Source organism: Rhyacophila brunnea, unplaced genomic scaffold (assembly GCF_057557595.1).
Source record: "Rhyacophila brunnea isolate RB1 unplaced genomic scaffold, BYU_Rbru_1.0 scaffold_13, whole genome shotgun sequence".
NCBI lineage: Eukaryota > Metazoa > Arthropoda > Insecta > Trichoptera > Rhyacophilidae > Rhyacophila > Rhyacophila brunnea.
Genome location: NW_028232785.1, coordinates 6,361,197 through 6,376,487, shown reverse-complemented (window position 1 = coordinate 6,376,487; position 15,291 = coordinate 6,361,197). Strand labels below are relative to the sequence as shown.

Genomic DNA, 15,291 nt, shown 5'->3' with positions numbered 1-15,291 from the left:
TAAAAACATCAGAGGAGACATAAACACCCGTCCGTGCGCCCGCGCGGCGTGACGGGCGAATGCTTGATTCCATGCCGTACAAGTGCGTTACCGCGAATATTGTGTAAACCCAACCATGTGATGTGAAAATTAAAGTATAGTGCAAACCAATTAAATTTTTCGTGCCCTTAAATAACTTACACGCATAATCCACGCCAGTTTAATGTGTTTTAGCACCTGTGTTTTGGATGAATAAATAAGTTATCATATCAAACATCCGTGTTATCAATTTCTCCCTAATATAACGTGACCATCCTCGATGCCTCTCTCTCATCCTCCAAGATACCAGGACTCTCTACCAGGAGAACCTTCACGCCACTATTATAATAATGTGGTTGTAAAGGAGGGGAATTCAAATAATAGTCATATTTCTTCAAAATAAATATATTTTGATTTGTAATTTATAAGTTTATTTGTATTTTCTACATTCATGTTTAGACCCAGACAAGTTATTTTACTAATTTAGCATTTAACAATAAGAACTCTGTTAATACTGACTGCATCAAAAATAATGGAAAACATAATGAGTAAATTTTACAAATGGTAATAACAAATTATTATCATGCCATCATTTCTTATTTTTACCAGAATGAGTCATTTTATGTCTTTTCATGTTACCAGATGTTATGCATGAGAAATCGCATTTATCACATATAAATGGCTTTTCACCAGAATGAGTCATTTTATGTGTTCTCATTTTAACGGATGTTATACACGAGTAATTGCATTTGTCACATTTAAATGGTTTCTCACCGGAATGTGTCATTTTATGTCTTTTCATGTTACCAGATGTTATGCATGAGAAATCGCATTTATCACATATAAATGGCTTTTCACCAGAATGAGTCATTTTATGTGTTCTCATATTAACGGATGTTATACACGAGTAATTGCATTTGTCACATTTAAATGGTTTCTCACCGGAATGTGTCATTTTATGTTTTTTCATATCACCGGATTGTATACATGATAAATTACACACGTCACATTTATATCGTTTTTCTCCAGAATGTGTCATTTTATGTCTTTTCATGCTACCAGATGATATACTGGAGAAATTACATGTATCACATTTAAATGGTTTTTCGCCAGAATGAATCATCTTGTGTGTTTTCATATTAGTAGATTGGATACATGAGAAATTACATTTTTCACATTTAAACCGCTTTTCACCGGAATGACTCATTTTGTGTAGTTTCATTGTAGAGGGTTTTATGCAGGAGTAGTTACAGTTATCACATTTAAACGGTTTTTCACTACCTAAATTAGAGATTTTGTTCAATGGTTTGTCATGCAACTCTTTGTGAAGCTTCAGTAAATTTAACGATGCAAAAAAATTAAAACAAATATTACAGGCAAAATTTGTATCATGAAAATGTTTCCTTTCCAACTGTATCATTGCTACTACATCGGTTTTAGACTGATTCACATTATGTTTAACAGTACTGCGGACGTGTGTCAACGCTCCATTATAATCTTCACGTTCCCTTTTAATGTCTTGTTCATCAATATGTATGTCATTACAAGGTTGTACTATTTTTGCCACAGAACAGATCGATTTGAGATTCTTAGCATTAGCCAATATTGTGCTAGCTCCCTAAAGAAGACAAAAATCAATCAATTTTACTATTGAAAATATCAGTGGCGAAGGGTGGATGTAGGCTGTTAAGATCTACCATAAATAGTGCACATTAAACTTTTTCAGTCATACGTATTAGTTTTCAATGAAATAAGAACACAATTTACAGATGGTGTTGTTAGTTTTTAAATTTTAATTAAACCCTGCGAAAACCAAGCCATAAAATATAATAATCAAAAAATACTCGTCTATCTAGAAAATATCGAAAATTATACAATTAAATCATACATTACTTTGGATATTTTATAGATAGAATAATATTTCTTTTCTATGATAGTTTGGTTTAGGCAGGGCTTTATGCATTTAAAAAAATGAACCAACAATATGTATCCTTAATCCAACAAAAACAAATAAGCATGGATGAAAAAGTGAGCACAATTTTGTCGCATTGGCCAAAATACACCAAAACTATTATGGTTTGGTTTGGCAGGGTTTAATTGATTTCTTACACCGACTGTAAATAATTGTAGTCTTATTTCAATAAAAACAAATATGCATGTCTAACAAAGTGTAATGTGCACTATTTATGGTGGATCTTAACAGCCTACCTCCACCCTTTGCCACTGAAAAATATATACATAGGTAATGAAATAGGTACTTATATATAAATTAATTTGGATAAAACAAATGTTAAAATGTATATTTGACGATGAATTAGATGGAGGAGATAATAGGGGTCTTTGCTTGTAGGTTTCGAGGAGAGAGTTTATTGACTATATATTATACAATTTAGTATATATATACATATATATATATAATTATATTATACAAATATATATCATACAATTATACAATACTATTATACAATAAGGAAATGGGAAAATTGGGTACCGCACAGTCTAATGAAATAAATAGACGTTAATATAATATAAAATATATTATATATTTTTTTGACCATGTCCGATCTTGGTATGATTATATGGGCCTCGACAGAGTAGAGGTTTGTATTAACAGATTTTGCTTTTTACGAGAAATGGATGTCAGCCACTTGCTCAACCTACTAGGTCCATATCCTGATTCATACAAAAATTGAAAAACAATATGTGTACTTGTCAGACCCAGGATTCGAACCTGGGACCCACGGCGTTATAGTCGAACGCTTAAGCCGCGCGGCCATCGTGGGTGTATAGTATATTAGAACCTATAATTAACGAATATTTATTTATTTTCGATTCTCATTCAATTGCGTGGCGCCCAGTTGTCTCGGCGCCGAATCGAGATGTCAGAGTTAGATTATTATCGCGGGTAATGATGTACTAGTGAGATCAATGTGATTAAAAGTTGGATTATATTAATGAACTGAGAGAGTAGATTCGAGTGGAATCACCATTGACTATGTCTAGTGAAGTGCTCGTGATAATAGTAGTGCGTCGAGTGACGGACTCGATGAATGATTGAGGATTCATGGATTGTCCTTTTAATTTATACAAATGCAGTACATAATAATTTACAAGAGATATTATCGCAATTAAAAAATCATGACAGACCCTACTGATTTAGTTATGATTGAGGAAATGCTGACTTTCATTATCGCTCTATTGTTTTGTTTTGACATCAAAACATACATATTGAAGTGTGTCACCCATTTAGTGCTGAATTATGATTGCTACATATATGATAAAATAATAGCAAAGGAATCATTCATCAAGGAGTGACGTAGTACTCGAAAAAAGCGAACATCAATTCTCAAAATTTGAAAAGTCGAACCCACAGACTAGATTTTTAATATAATTCAGATAGGCTCTACCCAAATACACTGCATTTTAAAGCAGGGTTTTAAATATGTGAGTGTCCGACGAAAATGAAATACACATTAAAAAACGTGCTATAGTGTGTATTGCAAACTTCAAATACACCAATACTGAGTGAGCGTCAGTGCATAAACCGAGAGAAGTGTTCAGAACAAGGTTAGAATGACGTATTTTTTACACGTTACACCGTTTCGCCACGGAGCATTCAATTACCACATTTAAATAACATGCTAATTATATATATTGGCCTGCTAATGAGGGCACAACAGCTGTGCCGTCAGCGGTCAATGAGGGTCAATGGCCCCATATTCTTCCATACACAAGATCGGTAGCCTGTTACTCAACACCCGTTAGGTATTTCAGTTCCCATCAATTCTATGTTCCCTGGTGGAATCTCTTTGGGTCTTGGCGTATCAATACCTCGACGGCCAAACGCGACATTGACTTCCTTTCTACTGTGTTGGTTGATTGGCGACGATACTTCATCCATTCATATATTTTGATCGCATGCGAACACAGTGTACATTATTATACAGAGAGTATTTAAAATAGTCTGTCAGTACCTGTTTTAATGGCCGGTCTTCCGAATGGGAGCATCCAGGAAGTGGATAATCATAATCGATTATTTGGTCGTCAGTTAACTCTTGCTTGATGTCAACATGTTTAAAATGAGTTTCCGATTTGATATTGGCCAGAATAATAGGTTCGGGATTCTTTAAAAAAAACAATACATTGAGGTGAACACTATAGCACAGTTTTAAGGTTAACTGTAAGTTGGTCATTGTGCTTTTTATAATAAGTAGATTAGACAAGTCTTTTAGATTTATTTTTCTTTCACAAAAAAACCTCCGATCTTTACTTGAATATTTGTCATTATATATCGTCACTGTTCTGGCAAAAGACACTAATTTGAAAAAATTACGTATTGAATTAGTTATACCAAAATGTTCCTTATTTCAAACTTTACCGTCTGGAAACCTTCTTAATAAATAAACAGTCTTTATTTTAAAGTCATCCTTCTTACGATTACTTAATTAACTCACATGATAGACCATTTCAAACATTTTAACAACTTCAAAGTCAAATTACTCAAAACTAGTATTCTCCAGTTAGTGTGTTCTGCCAGAACAAAGACGATATTTTTTTTTCTCTTAAATTTCAGTAAACTCAGTCAAAGCTCATTCGAAAGTGTGGCGATGTCAGTCTTGGATATCTGCTCCTGATACGATATTAAGCATAAAAAAACTGCTAGTGCTTTACACCAAACGTTTGACTTCGTGATACGCTCGATTAAGACCGAGTGTGGTACGGGGCGGTTTTTTTTGGAGGGTTCATGTCTGTGTTGTCATAATTACAAATAAAGGACATCAGTTTAAAAACTGTTGAAAAGTTACTGTCGCATAGAGTATTTCGCATTCAGTACGTATCTAATATAAATGAAGGCATCCCTTTCCTATAAAATTATTACAAATAATAACAAATAGTCTGTGTTTTTCAATTATTAATTAACATGGTTTTAATTACTGCCTTTCAGTAGGTGGGTAGGTACATAGAACATAGTGTCGAATTCATGACAGGAGGGTGACAGGGCTCTAGCCTAGTGGCCAGAACTCACGGGGGACCTTCTTATTGTATTATTAACTCACATTTCTTTGTAGTTTTATTTTAAAAAATGTTGACACTTATTTTATGTCATGTCGTGAACGCTTTGAATTTATAATTTGTTATGTTCATGACATCTAAAATTAAAAAAATTTGAATTTTCTCTTCTTCCAGTACAGAGACATTTAGCCGTTCATGGATTGCGAAACATTCTCCGCCAGTGCCACATTTCAAAAGCGTCACCTCTTGCTGACGATATTGACCAAATTACCATAAACTCAATCCTATAAGTGTCATGAAAATAAAACTAACCTCAAAAATCCTACTGACATCAGCGGCATTCTCTTGCTTTATATAAGTGGGTGCAGTCGGGCTGTTTGAATGAACTATTGGGACATCAAACCATTCCTGCCCTTTTGCGCCAGATTCCAATTCACTGGATTCGCATTTTATGTCCATATTAGATAGTTTAAACGTGAGCTCAGTAAATAAGGTAAATGATTAGTCTGCCATAGACAAAGTGAAGGACAATATTGCCAGTCGGTAATAACAGAAATCAACACATCGTTAGTTATTTATTGTAAATTAATTAATCTGTCAATATACCTACCTACCTAAGTAATAAAATAAAATTTAAATGACAATTTATGTCAATAGTACCTATTCATAGCATATTTTAGCATGGATTGAATTTGTTTGAGATTCTCTATTTACTATAGGTAGGTATTATTATAAATCAGGGGCACGACAACCCGGTGTGGATCCTGCAGGCCTATGTTTTAACTGGTGATATAAAGTCATCCGACGACATGACGTAATTGTGACGTGAGTCAATACACCCTCGAGGAAAACCGCCCAACACACACTGCTCACCAAAGATATTATTATGCTGAAACACCTATTTGTGTATGGGGACAATGAATAACGCCAGTATTATTTGACTAGCGTTATTTTCTCGAATGCTATTACCACTCCGGTAGTACGTCACAATGATGTCATATGACGTCATGTCGACCGGGCGACTACAACTCGCAACTTCTAACATAAGGCCCCTGGCCTCCTCCAACAGCTCCATCCACCTGTCCCTATCCAGTGTGGCCGCTTTCCAATTCGGTACCCGCAGAATACGGCAGTCACTGGCAGCTCCATCCAACCAGCGAATCTTTGGCCTGCCTCTTGTTCTACGCCCTATTGGATTGCTAGACATCACTCTCTTGGCATTATTCATACAGTGCACATGACCTAGCCATCGCAGTCTCCCAATCTTAATTGATTGAACTGCGCTGCAAACTTCTTACAGTCCGTATCATGGGCATATATTTTTTTTCCTTGCAAAAGGCGAAGTCTTCACTGAGCCTTTTTTAAAGAGGCACCTAGCGGAAAAATACGAAGCTTGCAATTTGAGACATTTTTTTGATAATTTACAATTTCAACTGTATTAATGAATAAATATGTATCTGAAAACATTAAAAATAAAAATATTTTTTATTTTAAGTCAAAGGCAAACTTACAATTGTAAAAAATGTAATAAAATGTGAATTTGTTCTATCGGACCGCACCCTATTATTGCATATATTTTATGGTCATATTTATTATTAAAATTTAGTTTATTAAGTTTTCTAAGCATCACCTAAGCGATTTTTGACTAATTCATAGTTTTAATATTTTTTATATCTATTTTAAAAAACATCGATTTTTATAAAAAATATAAATGTGTATAACTTGAAATCCTTTTTATTTATATCAAATCAATTATTCTTATAAATATAAATAAAATATTTATATTAATATAAATAAAAAGGATTTCAAGTTATACACATTTATATTTTTTATAAAAATCGATGTTTTTTAAAATACATATAAAAAATATTAAAACTATGAATTTGTCAAAAATCGCTTAGGTGATGCTTAGAAAACTTAATAAACTAAATTTTAATAATAAATATGACCATAAAATATATGTAATAATAGGGTGCGGACCGATAGAACAAATTCACATTTTATTACATTTTTTACAATTGTAAGTTTGTCTTTGACTTAAAATAAAAAATATTTTTATTTTTAATGTTTTCAGATACATATTTATATATTAATACAGTTGAAATTGTAAATTATCAAAAAAATGTCTCAAATTGCAAGCTTCGTATTTTTCCGCTAGGTGCCTCTTTAAAAAAGGCTCAGTGAAGAATTCGCCACATGATGTTCAACGTCGAAAATATTGGTTACATAGTGTGAGACGAGACGCAAGGAAGACGTACCTACTGAGATAACACATTTACGAAACAACAAATTCTTCAAATTTTAATCTATTGTCAATATTTCTTAAAAAATTATAAAAAAGTTATTCGTAATCAGAAGTACAATTAATGATGGCGGGCCGCAAAAAAATACCCGGCGGGCCACATGCGGCCCGCGGGCCGCAGTTTGCCCCCCCCTGCTTTATACGATAATAATACAAAAATTCATAAATAATAATACTTACAATATATTAGTAAATACAATAATTAACAACACTCGTTACACAGGTACTAGGTACTTCTCTAAAAAGTGTTATCTCTAATCGTTGCCATTAGCATTGAAAGGTTTTAAAGTAACAACATAAATGAGGGAAGACTGTTTAGCGTTGAATCTAGTTGGGTCTGCGAATTTGCTGGTGTGTCACCAAACATTTTGTCTATGGCCTTAAATCTATTGTCACGGCTGTCAAACTAGGTACATATTTTGGCACACTATAATAAAGTTGTGTTCTTAACGATTTTTGCTTTGAATACCTATGTAAAATGGATGTAAAACGTGAACAATGTGAATTTGAAGCTGATTCAGAAGGGCAACAATGCTTCGATGCGCCAATAATGCAACCAATCATCCCGGCGGCCAATATTTGTATAAAACAAGAGGCTGCTCACGATGTCATCAGCATATTCGAGGTTAATTTATCGAAACCTTTTTATTAGTGTGTTAGTTAGTCAACTTTAACTGATTTAGGCTATTAAATTCAAAGTTCTTGTAGACAAGTGGCGAGGGGTGGAGGCATTCTGTGGTAAATAATTGAAAACAAGTCCTAACAAGGACTACCACAGCTTACCTACCTTCAACAAGCATCCTTCGCCACTGATTAGTACCTATATTTTTTTTCTGTCGGGTCCGTGCAAGAGAAGCGCAAAGGCTAGACACTTTCAACCACACCACACCATCGTGTTGCAACTGGTTGCAAAGACGGGATAGACCAGCACATGGTCTGCAATTAACGCATTTTTTTTTTAAATATATAGTAGAATTACGGATGTAATTATAGGTTTTAATCAGGGCTCGAAATGGACGTTTTCAAATTATGTATATTAATTTGACCGTCTGAGCTAGATATGTCATATAATAAAAAAATGTAACACACTTCTTTTTTATAAAATACATAAGCAGGTATACATACAATTAATATACGAGTAGTATAATATGTAGCTAATATTTTCGTTAATATATCGAGCGCTCCGGTTCGTAAAATTTCCATTTTGAGCGGTGGGTATGAGTATAATTTGTTGGTAATGCACCCTTACAACATATTTCTTAGATATTGGAAAGATAAAAGGATGATAAAAAATACTGTACCAAAAATGGGGCAGCATTTTGGCGCTGCCTGGAGACGGCATTTTGTCTCGGGACGTCATTGCTGATGAAGCTTTACTTTTCGGTTTTTTCGCATCTAAATTTTGTGTGCAAAGGATCTCTAGGTATACTACTTTCTCTGCTAATGTATTTTTAAAGTGGAAGGCGCTGACTAGGGTCATGACAAAATCCTGCACTTTCCTACCTGATGTAACCAATACTGGCAGTAGGATGCGCCCTTTATAAATAATAGATTTATTTTAATTTCAGAAACCTCCGACAGAGCTGCGCATTATAAAGTCGGAGATTGAGTATGTTGACGAAACAATACACCAAATCAAATATGAAGACCCACAACCTGGCTTCTGTTGTTTGGATCGTGGACCAGTAAATCAGGTTTATAATACTCTATAAAACTTTAGCAATATTATGCAGTGATACTGCACTGATAAGTATTAATCATCAGTGACGTCCCGTGGGGGTACGTACGGAAGTTGCGTTGGTCGTCGAAATTAAAGATGCACCCTCCTCTTACAGAGCGTCCCACCTACCACTCCGTTCCACGATTTTAGTCTGTATGGAAGCGTCACGCCGTCATTGATTATCGATTTAATAATGCCTAAACCTTTGCGATCTCAAACTAAACATATCTTTACAGAAGAACATATTTCTTAGATATTGGAGTCATGAAAGGATGATTAAAAATACTGTATGCAAAATGTGGCGGCATTTTGTCTAAGGACATCACTGCTAATCATAGCGGTATTAAATAAAAAGAGAGGCAATAAATCGGCTTCCTCATACTACTGAATGAATCAGACCAACAATAGCCGACAACTTACGAGAAATAGCGACGCGATAAAAAAAATTCAGGCCATCACGGAGGATTTACTTTGGTCATTATAACGTACCATTGCCGACTCAAGTAAAAAACCGATACATTCACAACGACTGGTCCTACTTTTTCTGCCCCTTCCGTTGTTCTCTATGTATGAACTGCCATTGTCCTATAGAGTGATCATACTGACGCGTCTGTCGTGTTCACACAGGGAATGGTTTGATTTGAATAGATAAGTAATTACATTATTATTATTAATTAACTATTTCTTTTATTCAAACGAATAATTCACAAGATTTAAGTATATATCATTCTGATTATTGAACATTATATTATTTAGAAGAACACTAACTGAGAGAGTATATCACAACCAATAGAAAAAACTTTTTTGAAAAAAGTAAGCCAACCGGTCGGGAATCGAACCCGGCATCTCCAACGGGTAAACGCCCCAAACTAGTCGCATTCAGCCATTATGCTACGGAAGACATACTAATGACGATAAATATTTAAGCTATTGGCTATTAAATACCTACCACTCAGCGCTCTTCGAAATCATGTTACTTCGGCAATCGATTTTTGTTTATTAAATCAAAGTAGGTAGTTATTTTACTATTACAACGATTACTAACCGACGTCTAGGAATTTCTCCAATATTTTTTAAGCAACTTCTTGTACTTGCTAATAATTTTTAATTAACTATTTCTTTTATTCAAACGAATAATTCACAAGATTTAAGAATATATCATTCTGATTATTGAATTACATTAAACATTAAACAAAAATCGATTGCCGAAGTAACATGATTTCGAAGAGCGCTGAGTGGTAGGTATTTAATAGCCAATAGCTTAAATATTTATCGTCATTAGTATGTCTTCCGTAGCATAATGGCTGAATGCGACTAGTTTGGGGCGTTTACCCGTTGGAGATGCCGGGTTCGATTCCCGACCGGTTGGCTTACTTTTTTCAAAAAAGTTTTTTCTATTGGTTGTGATATACTCTCTCAGTTAGTGTTCTTCTAAATAATATAATGTTCAATAATCAGAATGATATATTCTTAAATCTTGTGAATTATTCGTTTGAATAAAAGAAATAGTTAATTAAAAATTATTAGCAAGTACAAGAAGTTGCTTAAAAAATATTGGAGAAATTCCTAGACGTCGGTTAGTAATCGTTGTAATAGTAAAATAACTACCTACTTTGATTTAATAAACAAAAATCGATTGCCGAAGTAACATGATTTCGAAGAGCGCTGAGTGGTAGGTATTTAATAGCCAATAGCTTAAATATTTATCGTCATTAGTATGTCTTCCGTAGCATAATGGCTGAATGCGACTAGTTTGGGGCGTTTACCCGTTGGAGATGCCGGGTTCGATTCCCGACCGGTTGGCTTACTTTTTTCAAAAAAGTTTTTTCTATTGGTTGTGATATACTCTCTCAGTTAGTGTTCTTCTAAATAATATAATGTTCAATTATTATTATTATTATTATTATTATTAAACTGGCGCTAGGGGCCGTTCAGGTCCATGGCCGACTGCACAACGTTTTTCCAGGCATCTCTGTCCAGCGCTCTCTCTTCCCAGTTGACTATCCCCAGCCTTTCCGCATCCCTTTGAATGTTGTCCGCCCATCTCCGTCGAGGGCGGCCAAGAGGTCGAGTGCCAGCTGGTGTGCCTTTGTAAATCCTATAGAGAGTTCTAGATCGTTCAGATCGTACAACGTGGCCCGCCCATCTGAGCCTTCTTGACCTCAGAATATTAGTGATTCTAGGTTGGTATCGGTCGAAGAGCTCAGCGTTTGTGCGGATGCGCCACCGGTGGTTCTCATTGACGGGTCCAAGTATTCTCCGGAGGATTCTGTTTTCAAACACTTGGAGCGCCTTTTCTTGTTTTTCTGTTAAACCCCACGTTTCACATCCATACATGACGATTGGCTTGATGACCACGTTATACACCCGGAATTTCGTTTTGATGGACAGCATTTTGGACCTGAACAGACGACTCAGCGCGAAGTACGCTGCATTTCCACTTCTCAGTCGGTCAGAGAGCTCTAGGGACATTTCATTTTTAGAGGTAATGTTGGAGCCCAAGTACTTGAAGAGAGAGGTTCTCTCGAACGAGGAGTTTCTTATTCCAATGTTTCCAGAGGGTTCAATGCCTCTTGTCATTTTCAAATACTTGGTCTTTCCCACATTTACTCGTAGATTCAACCTTTTCGCTGTGTCCTCCAGAGGAGTGAAAATATCTCTGACTTCTTCTTCAGATTCTCCGAGCACCACCAAATCATCTGCGTACATTATGATTAATAATACACTATCATTAACACACCTTGTATAATTAATGTTATGCATAGATCAATGTTACATATTTTTTGGAAATCGATATTACCACTGGTTTTTGTGTGAAGGACTGGTCTGACTAGGCAGCTGATGAACAACAGGAATGTATATCTTCTTCCACGGCGCTACATCCCGGGGTGGGATTTGGCCTCCTCCACAACCGCTCTCCACTCACTCCAGTCTCTCGCCACACTTCTCCAGTTACCGGATCTTCCTATATGAAGCCAGTCCACTTCTACGGCGTCAGCCCATCTCCTTCTTGGACGGCCTCTGGGTTCTTCCGTTGGGGTAGCCACTTCGTCATGATCCTTGGCGCTCTAACTTCAGGCATTCTCTCCACATGTCCCGCCCATCGTAGTCTTTGGAACTTACAGTACCTTATGATTGTTTGCTGTTCAATCAGCTATTCCAATTCATGGTTCATTTTTATTCTGTAGTTCCCATTTTCCAACGTGGGTCCAAAGATTTTGCGGAGTATTTTGCGCTCGAAGACAGCTAATTCGTTTTCCTCATTTTGAGTTAAGCACCAAGTCTCACAGCCGTAAGTGACCACTGGCCTTATAATTGTTTTATATATTAGAAGTTTACTTCTTCGGCCTAGAATTTTCGACCCCACCAGTCGCTTGCAGGCATGTTAGCATTTATTCCCGGAGATAAGGCGGATTTTTATCTCCTCTGCTGTCTTATTTTGGGTATTTAGGCTGGATCCGAGATACAGGAATGTATATAATATTATAAATAACACTGATAGGTAATATATTTGATTTGAGATTTTTTTTATAATTCAATTTGAAACGATTAAGGGCGAATCAATATGACAAGCAATCTGAGATCTGATTTTGACAGCTGAACAGTAAACCACTCGTTGCATGTGCGAAAAGAAATCTTCAGACCTTATTAATCTAAAGATGGCGGTGAACGTACACATATAATATAATTTTAACGTGGAAATTTTGCCGCAACTTGATTACTAGCCCGCCTCACCATACCAGCCTGCTTCACCATACTTTCATAATATAACCTGCCGCCCCCAGGTATTAATATATTTTTAACAAACTACGTATTTCTTTTATTTAACGAATAACACACAAGATTTAAGAATGTAACAGTCTATATACTGAATATACATAATTTGAAAACATCTCATGCATATAGACACTAGAAAATATACGACACTCGACGGGACTTAAATCTGTATCTGCTAGATTCACGCCAGTATGTTTTTCCAATTAAACTACGCACATCTTAGTTAATTACGACATTTTTAACTAGTAGTTCGTTTCATTTAGTGTATTTTTCATCTGATGCATGAGATGTTTTCAAATTATGTGTATTCAATATATTTTCAGTGTTTTATGTTATCATCTGTTAATCGACAAAGTGTATGAAATATATGCTATATAACAGTGGCAAAGGGTGGAGGTAAGCTGTGGAGTTCCGACATAAATACTACACACTAAACTTTATCAGTCATCCTTCTTTGTTTTCATTAATTTAAATAGAATACACATAATTGCAGATGGTGCTGGTTCGGTTTTAAAATTCATTTACCCGCCTTTGCCTTAATCAAACCATAATAGATAAATAATTATTTTATAGATAGACGAACATTTTCTGAGTTTTATTGTATCTTTTATTTGATAGGGAAACATTAATGTAATATACAATTGTGTCGCTGTGCAGACACCCTGTCTAACCCAGAATAATATACAGGATATCTGTGAATTATATAGTTCGTATTAACGGCCCACATGCTCATCGTACGTCAAAATGGAACTTTTATGCGATTTTTTCAAAGCATGATATGATTAATGTGATAAAGTATTTGTATTACCTAAAATAGTATTCTTTTAAACATCTCACTCTAATGTTTTAGAATATAGTCATATTTCAGTACGTCCATGTGAAGTGGTGTTAAGGTTTTTTATATTTATTAATTTTTAAAAGCATTTATAAAACCATTAGTAAAATTTATGTTGACATATTATTATAGTGAAATATTTACAATAAAAAAATATATTGATAATCTCTGTGATACCAAATTTGACAAGAATTAGGCATTTTATTATTCAAAAAATGGGCAAGATTTGCACATTTAAAGATACTGATTATAAGCTATGTCTTTGAACATTCAAATGTGATAAACATTTACATAAAATAAATATAAAGTATAATAAAGCTTCAAAATTATGTAAATAGATTATCTACAACGTTTAAGGAATATCCAGGATCATGCTTTGAAAATAGCATAGAAGCTCCATTTTGACGTACGCTGAACATGTCCCCCGTTAAGTTGCTTTGATAAAATATGCATGGGAACCAAGAGCTTATTAGGATTTTGTACAAGATCAACTGATTTCTTGTAATCGAGTTTCGCCTTCCTGCACTCTTTATAATCTGTAATAATACAGGTACCTACTGTCACATTCCCAAATGGTCCCCATTTGGGGATGTCTCTGTGAATCTGGAGAGGCCCAAATCGATATTAATAACAAATAGTAAGGGTTGATTGCGAAAATAATTAAATAGTGTTAAATATCTGACCGGCAACATTGTCTGAATGCCGTTAAAAAAATATGAATGGCAACGCCGCATTTGTACGACTCGTAAGCGGTCATTTATTTTAGCGCGGGAGAAGCATTTTTGACAGCAACGCAGTAAGCAGTGTTTACCTCGTTATCCGTCAAAATTAAATTGAAAAGAATTTGTATAAAAATGTAACCAAGAATATATTAACGTAAATATACCTTGCCGTTTCCACCACAATTCCGGTGTGTTATTTGTCCACCGCCAAGTCCTAAATCCAGATGAAAATTCATACAACGAAGCAAAGTGACAGAGTGTTTTCACTTACGAAAATGGAGGGAAATGACAGTACTTAATAAAGTTCCAGGTGTAACTACGGATATAACATACCTATTCTTTCTATTTATTCGCTCTTAACATTGTAATAATCATATTTTTGTGATTCGTTTAATTATTAACAGTGTTTTTTTTTCAGTTTACTCCTGCCACCTCTGCATTGGCACACACAACGAGTTTAGAATCATCAGAGAGAGAATCTGAAATAAAAGAACTATATGACGAAATATAAATTAACGAATAGGATATTAAGAATGATCTTGAGATATATCGCACTGTTAACAATCGTCATAATCAACCTACCTCCTCAGTCACCCAAGTATTAGTCGCTGTTATAAAATTACAAAAAATGACTTTCTATACCCAAAATTCTGTATGCTCTATTTGTTATGATTATTTTGCATCCATAGACATAATGAAGCTTCACAAATCGTTTCATATAAAAGCAATAGGTAACAAAAGTGTAAGTCTGTTTAAATGTAATGAATGTAATTACCTCAGCATTCGGTCTCGTGATATGAAACTACACAAAATGATTCATTCTGGTAAAAAACCATTTAAATGTGATCATTACAATTACTCGTATATAACATCTAATAAGTTAAAGTTGCATCAAATGACTCAC

The 15,291-nt window shown here is 34.9% G+C and overlaps 1 protein-coding gene and 1 long non-coding RNA gene across 2 annotated transcripts; one reads left to right on the top strand and one right to left on the bottom strand.

Annotated features, from left to right (window-relative positions):
- Positions 1-413: 413 nt before the first annotated feature.
- On the bottom strand, positions 414-5,553 carry LOC147076278 (uncharacterized). The gene is made up of 3 exons (XR_015069727.1): positions 5,344-5,553; positions 3,993-4,142; positions 414-1,636 (listed from the first exon to the last, which is right to left on the bottom strand). It is a non-coding gene; the product is annotated as an uncharacterized LOC147076278 (long non-coding RNA).
- Positions 5,554-7,745: 2,192 nt separating this feature from the next.
- Positions 7,746-14,941, top strand: LOC147076277 (uncharacterized). Its single transcript, XM_085941687.1, has 3 exons — positions 7,746-7,958; positions 8,902-9,027; positions 14,806-14,941. The coding sequence occupies exons 1-3, from the start codon at positions 7,812-7,814 to the stop codon at positions 14,896-14,898; spliced, it is 366 nt and encodes a 121-aa protein (XP_085797813.1). The 5' UTR covers positions 7,746-7,811; the 3' UTR covers positions 14,899-14,941.
- Positions 14,942-15,291: the final 350 nt, after the last annotated feature.

Coding starts and splice junctions, on each gene's coding strand:
- LOC147076277 (XM_085941687.1), top strand. CDS start 7,812: ATGGATGTAAAACGTGAACAATGTGAATTTGAAGCTGATTCAGAAGGG. Junction 7,959..8,901: donor ATGTCATCAGCATATTCGAG/GTTAATTTATCG, acceptor TTTTAATTTCAG/AAACCTCCGACAGAGCTGCG. Junction 9,028..14,805: donor ATCGTGGACCAGTAAATCAG/GTTTATAATACT, acceptor TTTTTTTTTCAG/TTTACTCCTGCCACCTCTGC.